The 14,734-nt window shown below is 40.9% G+C and overlaps 1 protein-coding gene and 1 long non-coding RNA gene across 6 annotated transcripts in view; both read right to left on the bottom strand.

Moving 5' to 3' along the window:
- tpcn2 (two pore segment channel 2) overlaps positions 1-14,328 on the bottom strand; it is a 30,593-nt gene extending 16,265 nt beyond the window's left edge. For 2 of the 4 annotated variants that reach the window (XM_056412410.1, XM_056412413.1), the window contains exons 1-3: positions 4,775-5,432; positions 1,628-1,683; positions 1,269-1,345 (exon numbers count right to left, since the gene is read on the bottom strand). In XM_056412410.1, the coding sequence (XP_056268385.1) occupies positions 1,269-1,345; positions 1,628-1,683; positions 4,775-4,940 (299 nt within the window). In that variant the 5' untranslated portion in view covers positions 4,941-5,432. Of the gene's footprint in view, positions 1-1,268; positions 1,346-1,627; positions 1,684-4,774; positions 5,433-13,934 lie in introns of those variants that run through there. The other 2 variants (XM_056412411.1, XM_056412412.1) reach the window with 2 other exon arrangements.
- Positions 7,749-11,288, bottom strand: LOC130192448 (uncharacterized). 2 transcript variants are annotated; one of them, XR_008831386.1, is made up of 6 exons: positions 11,154-11,288; positions 9,705-9,833; positions 9,433-9,626; positions 8,758-8,905; positions 8,359-8,563; positions 7,749-8,196 (listed from the first exon to the last, which is right to left on the bottom strand). It is a non-coding gene; the product is annotated as an uncharacterized LOC130192448 (long non-coding RNA). The 2 variants fall into 2 exon arrangements; XR_008831385.1 differs by lacking the exon at positions 11,154-11,288 and having other exon boundaries at positions 9,705-10,093.
- Positions 14,329-14,734: the final 406 nt, after the last annotated feature.

Genomic DNA, 14,734 nt, shown 5'->3' with positions numbered 1-14,734 from the left:
AGCTTTCCTTCACTGTCTGTATGTCTGTGAGCTTTCCTTCACTGTCTGTATGTCAGTGAGCTTTCCTTCACTGACTATATGTCTGTGAGCTTTCCTTCACTGTATGTCTGTGAGCTTTCCTTCACTGTCTGTATGTCTGTGAGCTTTCCTTCACTGTCTGTATGTCAGTGAGCTTTCCTTCACTGACTATATGTCTGTGAGCTTTCCTTCACTGTCTGTATGTCTGTGAGCTTTCCTTCACTGTCTGTATGTCTGTGAGCTTTCCTTCACTGTCTGTATGTCAGTGAGCTTTCCTTCACTGTCTATATGTCAGTGAGCTTTCCTTCACTGTATGTCAGTGAGCTTTCCTTCACTGTCTGTATGTCAGTGAGCTTTCCTTCACTGTCTGTATGTCAGTGAGCTTTCCTTCACTGTCTGTATGTCAGTGAGCTTTCCTTCACTGTCTGTATGTCTGTGAGCTTTCCTTCACTGTCTGTATGTCTGTGAGCTTTCCTTCAAGCTCCGGCACGTGACGCCATGTTGTCTCCCCAGCTGTGCGCTCGCTCACAGCGCTGCCTGTGTGAGAGCGCTGGGCAGCTCCGCCCCCTTGCAGTCAACACATGCAGGCAGCACGACAGGGAGCAGAGCAGTGGGCGCGCTCGGATCACGCGCTATTTTAATGAAGTATCGATATTAAAAATATGCAAAACCGTATCGTTTTGAACGTACGGGTACCGCAATACCCTTTTAGTATCGGTACAGCGTGCAACCCTACTGGCAATAGGCATCACCATTTTTCGGCACCTTATATTTTGAGTCATTATGACATGTATACATGTCATGTGAATGTATGTCATACAGATTTTTCCCGGTCCAGCTCAAAGATGCCAGGACACCTTGCGAGAATTTCCCTTTTGTTCATTCAGTCCTTTGTCAGTCGAATCAATTTGCACAAGTTTGTGACGCCGACAGGTCAGTCGACTTTCATACCAAAGTGAAGTATATGTCCGGGGAAGGAATGTGTTGAAAACATAAAATCTCAGCATTGGGACTTTTCTGAGCAGGAACAAGCACAGATGTTACCAATGACATTAACAACGCCTCTCTTCCATCCTGAAGCAGCTAAACAGATTAGAAATTGTCCGTCACAATAGCCCTAGAACAATAAGTATCTGTCCTGTTTCAGTCCTCGCAGACACATGGCCCTACAATGTTAGCTCTTTGCAAACATCTCCTCAGGTACTGTTCATCCACCGCCCTGAGCAGGTGCTTGAAAGGCGTGAACTCACCACTGGCAAATCCTGGAGTAGTACCATCGATACAGGCGGAGTGAGAGAGCGTCCACCCGATGGTTGATGGAGCGGTACTAGAAGTGAGCAGACAACGGAAAGAAGACGATAGTCAACGCCTGATGTGGTAAAGAATACTGAAATAATAAGTCCAACGACCTTATTTGGGAATATTTCCAAATGTTAGACTCTATGGCGGACATTCTTATCCAGGACACCTTACAGTCATTTGAATTTACGAAGGAGAATGGGCACTGACGACATAAGAAGGAAGTCCAAAAAGTAAGATAACATGATACCATTTATCTTATCTTTCACAAAAAGAGGAATAAGTCATCGCACTTAACCCAAACCCTTACCTGCACAGCGTCCTCGATCAACACGACAGCTTGCTGGATGTAGAGTTCCTCAGCATCTATGGAGTGCGAGACGAGTGTGAGTAGCAAGACCATCTGAACAACACCGAACACCTTCACATATCTCAGGAGCACTCAGAGAACTGTGTCCTGGAGGCCCTTCTCGCAGGTAACAGCTTAAAATGGTTCACCCAAACAAACAATATATAACTGTCTCTCGGAAGAGACTGTTTTCTGTGAAACTGGTTGGATGAGGACCAAAGGGAAACGATTGTTTCCCTCGAGGCAAAACTGCAAAGTGCTCCTGTAAAGGTGTGGCTTGCTGTTCTTTGCAAAGCCGAAGGTACAGCAACAAGCTTTGAAGCAAATATTAAAACACATGTCAAAACCGTGGAATTCAAACTTCCAGGTCCGTCACGTGATGCATTGGGCCCAAAGATGTTCTTTTCCCTATTGACTCACATTTGGGAAAGAGAAGTCTGTAAATCTGCTGATTTCTTATTATTTTTAATGTGTAAAATACACTCAATTTTCAATTAGAAATGCCTAATATCCACAAGTGTCAGCGTGTCACACATCAAGATTGTATGATTTTCTTTATTTGTAAGAAAAATATATTTTGGTTACTCAGATAACACTGGTGATTGTGAAACTCATATTGTGTATTGAGAAGCTATGATGGCCGTTTTCCAACCGGTCATCACGTTTCTTTGGAATGAATAAGAACTTGTGTTTTGGGTTCAACATGCATCCAATACGTCCTGCATGAGGCTGAGGTTTGGTTTGACCTTGGCCTTTAACAGTGGTTCTGAATTGCATTATGTGATGCATAAAGTGGAAGTTGTGTAAATAAAATGCAAGTAGAATTCAGACGTGACTATGTTGACAATTATTGCGATATAGACAAAGCTGTCAAGTAAATCACGTGGCGACTGGTTGGAGAACACGGTTGTATAAAACAACTTCTGAAAGCAGCTTTTGGTTGCCAAAACTGAAGACACGCTTTCTGTTTTTAATCACTTTATATTCTGAGTTCTAAGGCACTTAATTGGTTGTCAATTTCTTTAAGATGGTAACCTGTCAACCAACTGTGGATGCTCAATGTTCAATGACTGTAACTTTTCCATCCAGCGATTACATTGAAACAGACATGATGACTCAGTTCTGGCCTCACACACACACACACACACACACACGCAGTTGCTGACTCAATGCTTTACAGCAGGATGTGTCATGGTTGGGCGGCGGGTGTCACTGACAACTGCAACACACAAAGCCGACGAGCATATCAGCTGTGGTGGATAAACGAGTGTGAGCTGCACTTCTCGCGCTCGCTGCAACAGCAGAGCAAGAGAAACTGTCTCACAAAACGTGTTCTCAACACCGCCGACAGTCATTATCCGGCAGACATTACAATGAATAAGATAATATTTGTATGTAGGCTTAGAGGTGACCGACAGAATGGACAGAAATAGCAAAACAAGATTCAGATGTATGGAGTAACTTTAAATCTTTAACTTGTAAGTTGGAGATGAACTTAATACATCAACATACATACATGTAGCCATTTTAAAATGCTGTGCCACAAAACAGAGCATGAATAACGTTTTTATTATTATAACCTGCTTATGACAGCAATATTAATACAACCTAATACTTAAAAAGTTAATTAAAATGTATCAGCTATTGGTATAAAGTATACACTCTGGGACGTATTGGTGTGTAGATCCCAAGCCAAAAGGGTAAAATATTTAAGATGGTTGTTTGTTGTTGTTTTCCAACTTTTGATGGAGCAATGCTATCCCTTTGCCTGCATCCAGTCTCTGTGCTGATCTACATACGACACAGAACCAGCTCTAGACTGGACACCCAGACATGATATTTTCCTCGGTCCGTTTGGGAAAGAAAAATATTTCCCTCAAACATTGCACAACCAAGTTGCAGCAATTATGATCAATAATGTTGATGTAAATAACTACTGGCTTGGTGTTTATCTATGCACACGTCGTAATCCTTCTGTGGCAGTCGAATACATAAACCTTAGTGGGTCCAAACTTAAAATGCATGACAGTGAAACCTTTCATGAATACCAGTGGTAATTGTATTAGCTTTAAAGAGCACAACAAAGGGGGCAATGATATCAACTGTGATTAGGGCACAGAACACAAAGTGAAATCAAGCCTGCATTTAGCCATCCGAGTATTATACTGTGCCCGTGAGCCGGGGGATCCGGTGCCTTGCTCAAGGACATTCCGACAGTGCCCATACTGAGGTCATATTTCATGTAGGTATACCTGTATGTATGCGACGACTAATATATATATATACACTACCGTTCAAAAGTTTGGGGTCACTTAGAAATGTCTTTATTTTTCAAAGAAAAGCACTGTTTTTTCAATAAAGATAACATTAATCAAAAATACGCACTATACATTGTTAATGTGGTAAATGACTATTCTAGGTGGAAACATCTGGTTTCTAATGAAATATCTCCATAGGTGTATAGAGGCCCATTTCCATCAACGATCACTCCAGTGTTCTAATGGTACATTGTGTTTACTAATCGCCTTAGAAGACTAATAACTGATCAGAAAACCCTTGTGCAATTATGTTAGCACAGCTGAAAACAGTTATGCTGGTGAAATAAGATATACAACTGGCCTTCCTTTGAGCTTGAAGTCTGAAGAACAAAATTAATACTTCAAATATTAATCATTATTTCTAACCTTGTCAATGTCTTGACTATATTTTCTATTCAATTTTCAATTCATTTGATAAAGAAAAGTGAGTTTTCATGGAAGACACAAAATTGTCTGGATGACCCCAAACTTTTGAACGGTAGTGTATATATATGTGTTATGTATCCTTCAAATATGGTTACAGGATGCATACTACTACCTACATCTGGTGTCATTCCGGGCTCATAGCTCATTTTTGCTGCAGGTCCCCGTGGGGTTGACCTGTCATATCGATAGGGACTATTTTTTCCTGAGGGAGTTTATTTTTCTCAACATGAAGTATATTTAGCTGAGGCTACTCCCCGATGTACTTTTATTTAAGTTTTAAATGGGCCTTGAGAATATTCTTTCACCACTGGCCTTTGAAGCGAACGACACGCACCAACCCGCGAGAGCTTCACCCTCCACTCACCCGAGTCCCTCTCGACACCGCCCGGCTGCACCGCGACGGTGAGCGAACCCTGTCCGCTGCTCCTCCGTGGGGCCGCTGCGCGCTCTGTGCCAGACAAGGAGCCAAACTCCTCAAAGGCTTCGTTCACGCTCCCGGTCAGCAGACCGTGCGTTTCCATTTGGGACATATCTACGAGTTCTTCCGCGGGCCCGGTCCGGCACTGTGAAAGTGAAAGTGACAGTTCGGCGGGTCATGGATTCAGCCCCCGAGAAACAGTTTGGTCCGATAGCGGCTCTCCGGTCAGTGGCGACTCGGTCCGTGTACGTTTTGTTAGTTTGTTTTTTCGTTTCATTCCAAATACGGAATACGGAAATCACGTGGTTTTTTCGTTTTCCGTTTCAAAACCAAAAACGGAAAAACGGATACCACCTCCGTATTTCGTTTCTGCTGTCTGAAACCAAAAACGACAGAACGGAAGTGCTTAAAATGAAGTCAAAATAAAAGCCAGTGATACATATTCGGATTAACCTTAGAAGAATATTAATTAATCAATATAAAGAATAAATAATTAAACGGGGATATTTTAACGATGCAAACACATAGCAGGGTAACGTTAGAAGAATATTAATTAGTCAATATAAAGAATAAAGAATTAAACCTGGATATGTTAGCGACAGTGGTGACGACGGAAGTTTAATATTCATGTAGCCTACACAGCAAGAATCACCTTCTCACTTAATCGTTGCATTGTTTGATGCAACACAGTTCTAATATAGATTAATCAAAGTAATGTTTCTGTGCAGAGACTATATTTCCACCGCAGAGTAAACGGTTCACCTTTATACCGCTAGATGGCAGTATACCTGTTATTGATACATATGTATTTAATGCCGTTTATTTCCTCTGATATTTATGTTCATGGTTAATTTCCAGCATAGTTGTATACATCATGTATTTACTTGTTTTATTTGGGTCATTTTGGAACAAAACATTCCCACATGGAAGAGTGAGGATATGATGACCACGAGGCAATACATATTGACAATTGAAAAATAAAGAGACAGTAGTTGATTTTTTCTTATTAAGCAGCCTTCAGTTAACACCTAGTCACAGCACCACCTGTGCTTCACCTGTAACCTTCATTACTACATCATCATTACATCAACGGTTAATGGGGACAAGTTTTTTGTTTTGTTTTTTGTTTATATGCATGTGTGTGTATGTATAGTGTGTGTGTTTATATGTATATATGTGTATATGTATGTATATGTATACGTATGTATGTGTGTATATATATATATATATATATGATTCTTTGAAATAAGTTTTTTCGAGAAATCATAGGTTAGGGCACTTATAAGCTCGTTAGCTTCAGCCTCGACCCTTTCGGTCAGCCACTTTCTTCATTTGTTGAATTATGAGTGTTGTATATTTTGCTGATTGAAATAAACTAAATCATCATCAACATGTAACCTGTTCTGTTGTTACTCTGCAGTCTTAGCCCTCTGACTACATCACATCATCATCATGTAGTACTTTGGTCTCCAGAAGGATGGAGCTCTGTGTTGTGTGTGAACATGTTCTGAGGAGTTGACTCCATGAGTTATTGTATCAGACTGAAACATGGAGAGCAAAGCTCCTCTCACATCTCTAAGATGTCTCACATAGTTTATAGTATTGATTGTTAGGAGTTGTTGTCTGTGTTTAGCCGTATGGCTATATCTCTGCATGTACATTTAGATAAGCCATATTCAGCTCAGAGCCTTCTTTAGCTCAGAGCAACAGGCCATGGCCTTCTTTAGTTTAGAGCAGCAAGTCATGGCCTTCTTTAGTTTAGAGCAGCAAGTCATGGCCTTCTTTAGCTCAGAGCAGCAGGTCGTGGCCTTCTTTAGCTCAGAGCAGCAGGTCGTGGCCTTCTTTAGCTCGGAGCAACAAGTCATGACCTTCTTTAGTTTAGAGCAGCAAGTCATGACCTTGTTTAGCTAATAGCAACAGGTTTAGCTCAGAGCAACAGGTCATGGCCTTGTTTAGCTAATAGCAACAGGTTTAGCTCAGAGTAGGCCTAACAGGTCATGGCCTTTAGTTTAGAGCAGCAGCTCACATGTAGCCTACTTATAGGCTATCTGATCCAATGACATCTGCACATTTCTAGATTAGTAAAGAAAGACAATCTTTGGTATTTTCTAATTCTTTATGTCAAGCACAAGTTAACTACTCCCCTAAAAGAGGAAGCCTTCAGAATTAGTGGTAGCATTGCATTAGGATTACATTCCTGTATTTGAATTGTATTGCTGGATCTCAATTCCTCTGATTCTTCCATCTGCAGTTAATCTGCTCGCATGATTTACATCATCAAAGTTTTGCCTTCCAAGAGCTGTTCCAAATGAAAAGTGAATGTCAGATGTATGAACCGTCCTGACTGAGCTTCACTGAAGCTTCATACCTGCTACAAGCTCAGGTCAAAATGGTGTTTAGTATTATGTGATTTATAGGTTGGCTCAGATTGTTTATCATTGATGTTTGTTCCTGCTGTTTGATTGTCGTGCTCAGACATCAGCTGTGTTCTTAGTGAAGCAATAGGTGTCAGATTGGCATCCAAACTGAGGGTGTCAGGGTCCTTAAGCTGCCCTTCATAAACAAGCGAGGTTCCCAACCACATAGGGGTCCTCCTCCAGTGGGAAATCTTCACACTGGGTCCAAATCTGTGATACCCGGCTGTCGGGGAGACCGACTTATTAGCCTGAAACAAGTGATACAATGGTGGCTAATGTATGAAGTTATCATGGCTTCACCGCCCTAAACCGACTGCAACCGTCTTGTGTGTGTATATTTTGGGGTGTACGTTTGTTACCTAGGTCAGAGGTCGCTGAACAAGCCATCTTCCAGTGCCTTACAGGGCAGGGGGTCAACACACCGTGTCACTCTCAATAGTTGGTGTTACAGGTCCAGCCTTTCCCATTAGAGATTAAAAATGAAATTCGTGCCAGACTTTGAAGACATACCGGTAAGTGTTTATTCATATAGAACATATTTCTCCCTTTAAACCCCCAACATTTGAAGAAAAGAAAAAAACATCCCGTCAGTTGAACCAAATAAAAAGCACAGACAATAACAATTTGGACACACAAAAAAACATCAGCGTTGACAATTTCTCCTTGAGATGTCGATGAGGCCTTTGAGTCCATCTTTGAACGGTTGTGGCAGATTATTCACTGCATTGTCCAGCAGTCCACTTGTATCAGGGCACTGCAGAGCAAATTCCCTCACTGCAGCTTCCTGGTCCTGTGAACTTGGAAATGGGTTGGTGCCAAAGTCTGACACTCGTGTCAGTGAGCCCACTTCCTGGTCGTACCAGTCTGCAGCCACAGATGCATTTGGCAAAAGGTCTGTCGACAGCTTCTTTGGGCATCCATCTCTGGCCAAGTAATTTGGTATCCCCCTCCCTGTAATAATAATTCAATGTGGCTGTCACAACCATGCCATGTATTGCAACATGCTCCTTCTAGTATTTGATTAAACATGTTTAAGAAACATTCAATAGTAAAACATTTTGAAAATAATTATTCACATTAGATTAGGCTTGAAAGACCAACCCGAAGACATACCAGGAATCCTGTGTGCATTCCATGCTTGCACAGTTCGGTTAACACCGATCTGGGCCAACTGGCATGTCAAAGATGACACACAGAACCGAGTCATCTGGTCCTCCATGTCCAGCTCCTCCTGATCCACCAGTTCGACCAATGCAGCTTTCAATGGGTAGTTAACTCGGTTGTTAATTTCTGGCCAGATTCTCTCGATTCTGTGATTCTGTCATTGCAAAATAGAGACATTTTCAGATTCTTGATAAACAAATATTTTCCCCGCCCCCCCAGACTAACTTACTTTCACACATTTCAATATCTTCAGTTAACCATTCTGAATAATTAATGAAAGTGTGAAATAGTTATTTAATTACATGTTGATTAACTTTATAATCAGCAAAACCATTGTATGTCGATCACCTTTGTCGATGGTGTTTGGAGATATGGTGGCCTTTCAGTGTTGTGGCGGTGGCTGGCCAACTTCTCCTGCATGAAAAGAGTGAGGTAGAACTCCTTTCCATGATCCACTCTGACCTGGTCCCACATCCCATATTCCATTACTGCACTCCTGCAAGAAAACATAACATTGGCAGACAGCAGTATGGAGGGTAAGGCTAATGGTGTCAGATACATTTACAAAATGTGTAGTAGGTCTTGTGTTATCAGGTACTGATGAGGTGAGATGAGTTGTAACTTGCTGCTTAAAAGGGTTTCTGTAGTTTTCAATAAGTTTAATTTAAGTCCTTTTTTAGACCAATATGAATGCAATTTAATACGTTGATTCAAATCCAAACTAAAAAAATATACAGTATATTATGAAGGTTTTCACATGCGACTAATCCCACTTAAGTTGAGCATTTTCTTTTAATACATTAACAAGCCATATTGAATTTAAATCCACTTTCGAAAATGTGCGTCTCTTCCTAATCAAGTACATTTTCAGAGCTGACAAAATGGTATTCAAGAAATTGTAAGATATTTCATTTTAAATGCATTTTTGTTTTTAAGGACCCACAGACACCCTGTTAAAACACCTCATAAAATGGGGATGATTTGTAATGTTTAGGGTACAAGGACAACAGTCTTTTCAATTACCTGTAAACGTCATTCTAGATGGTGAGGTTGTTCTTTACAGGCATAGTAGCTTGTCCAACAATTTTGCTGGAGAAGCCATCTATTGCCAGCACATGAGTCACGCCAAACATGACAATCTTCTCATTTTGGTCCATGTGGATTTTGTGACCCACATAGGCTGCATGGTAAGGAAGAGGGTTGAGGTTCCTTGCTCCCTTAAACACAGACAAAAAAGAACATCATGACCTTATTGAATAGCACACCATATTCTAATTTGAGAAAAAAAAACCAACCTGGCATCGTGCCTTATGGTAAGGTGGGTGAATGTTGCGCAAAACAGCTCCAACACGACCCTCTGATGCGAAGACACCTGCAGCTGCAAGACTCCCAGTCATCATTTTCCTGCCATAGGTAGGACCACCCTGAAGATAAAGAAAGGAATACATGTTGCATTGTAATGTTAAGCCATGAAATGTCAACTTCAACTCCAATTAAATTACTATTAATTGTTAAGTGTTTTGAATTATAGATGATTATGAAAACTAGTTGCAGTTTAAACATGTTTTACTCGTTACATTTTCATAGTTGTAAGAGACAAATTTAATTAGCAGTAGGCTACATTATTTAGTTGGATTCAGATGTTGACCTTTAATCAGATCTGTGTCTAACTTTAATGTTAAAAGATGTCGTTATCATTTGTTATTGTAATAAATACAAGCAAGTTACAGAATGACGTCACATGGATCACACTTACGGCAGGTATTTGCGGCTGGAGCTGCGTGGAGCTGCACAGTTTTCGGACCGTGTTACAATAACTATATAACTACTAAATACAATAGCTATTATGGAGTACCCCTCTTTGTAAATATGGGACAGTCTTTCTTACCATCTGTTTGTATGAACCATCTATATCCTGCCTGTGTGCCCGGCCATCACCCCACGAGAACCACACTTTACAAATGTTTCTCATTTCCCCCCTAAATACACCTTTATTGGACATGGGACACTAAGGTAAGGCTTTCTTTCATGTCTCTCCTAATAAATATGGTGCTCTAGTACTTCTAATCGACTGGGTGACTGAGAGTGACACACACCCTGTTCAGGGCTCTCAAGTTTTGAAGACAGGCAAGAGTGACATTTCTACAGATCCATACGACTGCACCAAGAGGATGACTATGTGCTGGCCTTTGGTCATCTTTTATAACATAATTTATGCATATCAACACTATAAATTAACATAACTAAAGTTTACTTTCAATACAAATCCTTTATGACTCATTTGGCTTGATTTTTAGTGGGCGGGTCATTATGACCCTGAACACAGGTGTCTCATCTCTATTTATCTACATCACCCCATGACATTTTTTACTAAATGGTAATAAAATGTAGGAGAATATATATGTTATAGTAAACTAATGCAATTTAATTTAGATTTAGATTTTTTCAATGTACCTAAAAAATTGTTTGAACATGTATTTTTCATTAAATCTATGGAGGGTGAATAACTCAATTCCACTAAAACTGATTGGATTGTTAGTAATGGTGTTGGTGATGAGGTACAAACTATAGTTATTAGGATGTTTTGTTTCTGACCACTTTTGGGTCAAACTGACCCGGGAGCATGACGGCTGTATGTCAGAAACGAACATAACAGGAGGGTTAAAGTATAACATACTAACCTTACACACACTTATAGTTTCGTTGTATGCATTTTTCGCGCAAATAAATTAACTGCACCCTACCTGTGTTATTGCATTGGAGACTGCAGCTTCAAGTTGTTGGTCCGTCACTCGCTGTCTTTTTAACCCGTGGTCTTTACAAAACTTCCGAATATTGGCCACGGACGTTCCTCTACGCAAGCCACATTCAAATATCAAGTGGTTAATTATGTCCACATCACTACAGCCACTATGCATCATTTGTTGTACAATATCTAAGTAAGGTAACAGGCTGGAGTCCATCTTGCGTGCTTCAGTGCAAAAGGGTGGCAGTGGCAAACACGTCTACTGCGGGAGATAAACACAGAATAAACTCAGTTACCCAAAATGCAACCCTTTGTAGTGTCAACTACATTTAACCCTCCTGTTATGTGGCGGGTCAAATTGACCATTTGTTTCTTTGTAAATGTGGGACAGTCTTTCTGGCTCCCTCCAACCATATGTTTCACACACACACACACACACACACACACACACACACACACACACACACACACACACACACACACACACACACACACACACACACACACACACACACACACACACACACACACACACACACACACACACACACACACACACACACACACACACACACACACACACACACACACAAAGTGAGAAGGTGATTCTTGCTGTGTACATGAATATTAAACTTCCCGTCGTCACCACTGTCGCTAAAATATCCAGGTTTAATTCTTTATTCTTTATATTGACTAATTAATATTCTTCTAACGTTACCCTGCTATGTGTTTGCATCGTTAAAATATCTCCGTTTAATTATTTATTCTTTATATTGATTCATTAATATTCTTCTAAGGTTAATACGAATATGTATCACTGGCTTTTATTTTGACTTCATTTTAAGCACTTCCGTTCTGTCGTTTTTGGTTTCAGACAGCAGAAACGAAATACGGAGGTGGTATTCCGTTTTTCCGTTTTTGGTTTTCAAACGGAAAACGAAAAAACCACGTGATTTCCGTATTCCGTATTTGGAATGAAACGAAAAAACAAACTAACAAAACGTACACGGACCCGACTCGAAAGTTACATAGTTTCAAACGGCGCAACAACCTCAAGCTGAAGGCAAGCGGAATATGCTTTTTTTAGGAAGTCGCCGCTGCACCCTCCCTCTCCTGTGCTCAAGTATCACTTCACACTTTAACAACACTCAAACTCCACCTAGAGTACGCTGCACGTGCTGCAGCCTGCTGCAGTACAGTGGCGCGAGACGCTACCACTCGAAGTCACGTGAGAGGGCAGACCCGTTCAGGGTCAAACGACCTTAAGAGAGATAGTGGCCCCAGATCAGACGATTGGAAAGGGCGCGAGCCTTCGCAGACGGCGCGCGGGCCTACTGTAAACCTGTAAACGCAGGTGTCAGTGATATGTAGACTCATCACTGCCAGGAAGAGAAGAAGAAAATAAGAGTGAAAGATTCATCGTCAAATTTAGTCAAAGATAATAATACATTATTTATTGATCCCACAGTGGGGATATTCTTCTCTGCATGTGACTCATCCTTATGCGTTGACACCAAAAGCGTTGCGAATATTTGCAAATATTTGGTGTGAATGCAGCATTATAGCCTAGTTATTAAGGAGCAGTGGACTGCAGTGAAGCGGCTGGGGAGCAACTGGGGGTTCAGGGTCTTGCTCAAGGTCACTTCGACATGCAACTATGGGGAAAGCGGGGATCGAACACTCCCCATGAACTACATATGGTCTAAAAAATTACTTTAAATATGTATATATTTTTGAATACTATGTTTGTATTTGTTGGTCAAAAGTATAAGACAAAGGCAAGTGTTTAGTAGTGTGGCAAACATGTCAACTAATGACGTTCGGTAATTTATTATATCTGCTGATGATTGTTGTCAACGGGCCAATGCGTAGCATTTTTAGCGACCTATTATCAGGATGGAATATAATAATCACAGCTTTTTTTTCTTTGGTGTAATCACCCGAAACAAAGAGGTGCGTCTCCGTTAGCTCAGAATGAGCCACACATTGGTAGCGAGGTCTTCTTCACAGAGTCCGCCGCGTTGCACTGCAATGTTTCTACAGCAGCCCAGAACAGACAAGCCACATATGAAACCACATATGGGCCTTTTCGCAGTTTTTTGTTTTGACATTACTTCAGCAAAAACAAAAAAACATCATGTTAATTAGGCCCAACCTCACCCGTCACATGCTGTCACATGACAATTAAACCAGCACATGCTTGTTTTTGCTCCACTGATGCGTTTCCTTTCCTCAATACATTGTCCACCTAGAACAATTCCTTTCATCATTACACTTTAAATATGAACAAACAACACCGTACAACTAATTAAATATGACTTTTGTTGTCATTTTATTTCAAGCAAACCTTCAACCTCATCTAGCCCCATACCAGACAGTGTCTCACAAACTAATTTCATTATATTCCTACAAGCCTCTGGGATCCAATAAACCCAGTGTCCCAGACATTAAGGGAAAAGTAATTTCAAGGTATTAATCTAATCTATCATAGTTCAGTAGTAATTGAGCACAGTTAACCTTTACTGAAGAATGTCCCAGGAATAAAACCTCTACTTTATTTGGAACCAGAGGTTGAGTGAGATGAAGTGACGTGCGGTGAGGTTCATGGTCGGTGAGGCACCGACTCCTTCAGTGTTAGATGTACAAATATATAAACCCAAAAGAGACTTATTCAATTGGCTACTGGTTATTTCATTTCTCATCAGCATTCTTCACACAACACACACGCGCACAGTACATATTACAGATAGGTAAAGGTAAGAAAAAGTTTGAAGCAAACCTTTTAGCTCCGGCGTTGGTCTACCTGTGTTAATCACGTCCACGTTTGACTGAAAGTCCAGTTTTGAGACATTTTTAAGCATAGATATATAATCCTCTCTTCCATGTTGGCAGTCTGGCGTAGTAAAATACAAAAACAAACGGACTTGACTCGCCTGGCGCCTCTGCGTAGAAGAAGCAGCAACAAGGACCCGTTGGCTCACGAGCTTCAGTGAGGCAGAGTATTATCTTCCTCACCCTGCGCCTTTTCACTGCGGTTTTATTTCCCGTCAGCAAAACTAAATTCACTTATAAACATTAACATGTAATGGTTAAAGACCTTAGCCAGACTGTGGAAATCAGGGCAAATAAACATATCTGCAAACATTATATTGGCGACATGCAGAGATACGGCAACCCGCACGGGCCAATTGCATGTCTCGACCCAGTTTGTGATGGATTGCGCAATCAGAGTTGAGGCTCGACTCGTCGCTGCCTCAACTCTCGTTTCATCCTGTATTTGAACAGGAAATAGGCAAATTCAGCCATTTTCACTATAACATTTTCGAAATTAGTCATACATAAAGATCGGTGGACAAATATTAATATAAATTTGATGTTATCATTATTTATTTTTAAAAAAAAACTTTTTTACTCATGATGACCTCCCCTGACCGCACGTCCCTGGTGAGAGGGCATTTGAACTTGCATCATAGTGTGTCCTTAGTTATTCGCCTAACCCCCACCCGCCACAAAAAAGAAAGCACAAATCACTGGACACTCCCATGTACAGCCTTTCAGGGTCAGCGTGGGTAGAATGTG

This window comes from Pseudoliparis swirei, chromosome 4 (assembly GCF_029220125.1).
Source record: "Pseudoliparis swirei isolate HS2019 ecotype Mariana Trench chromosome 4, NWPU_hadal_v1, whole genome shotgun sequence".
Classification (NCBI taxonomy): domain Eukaryota; kingdom Metazoa; phylum Chordata; class Actinopteri; order Perciformes; family Liparidae; genus Pseudoliparis; species Pseudoliparis swirei.
Note: the sequence above shows the minus strand (reverse complement) of the source record. Positions and strands in the feature narration are given on the sequence as shown.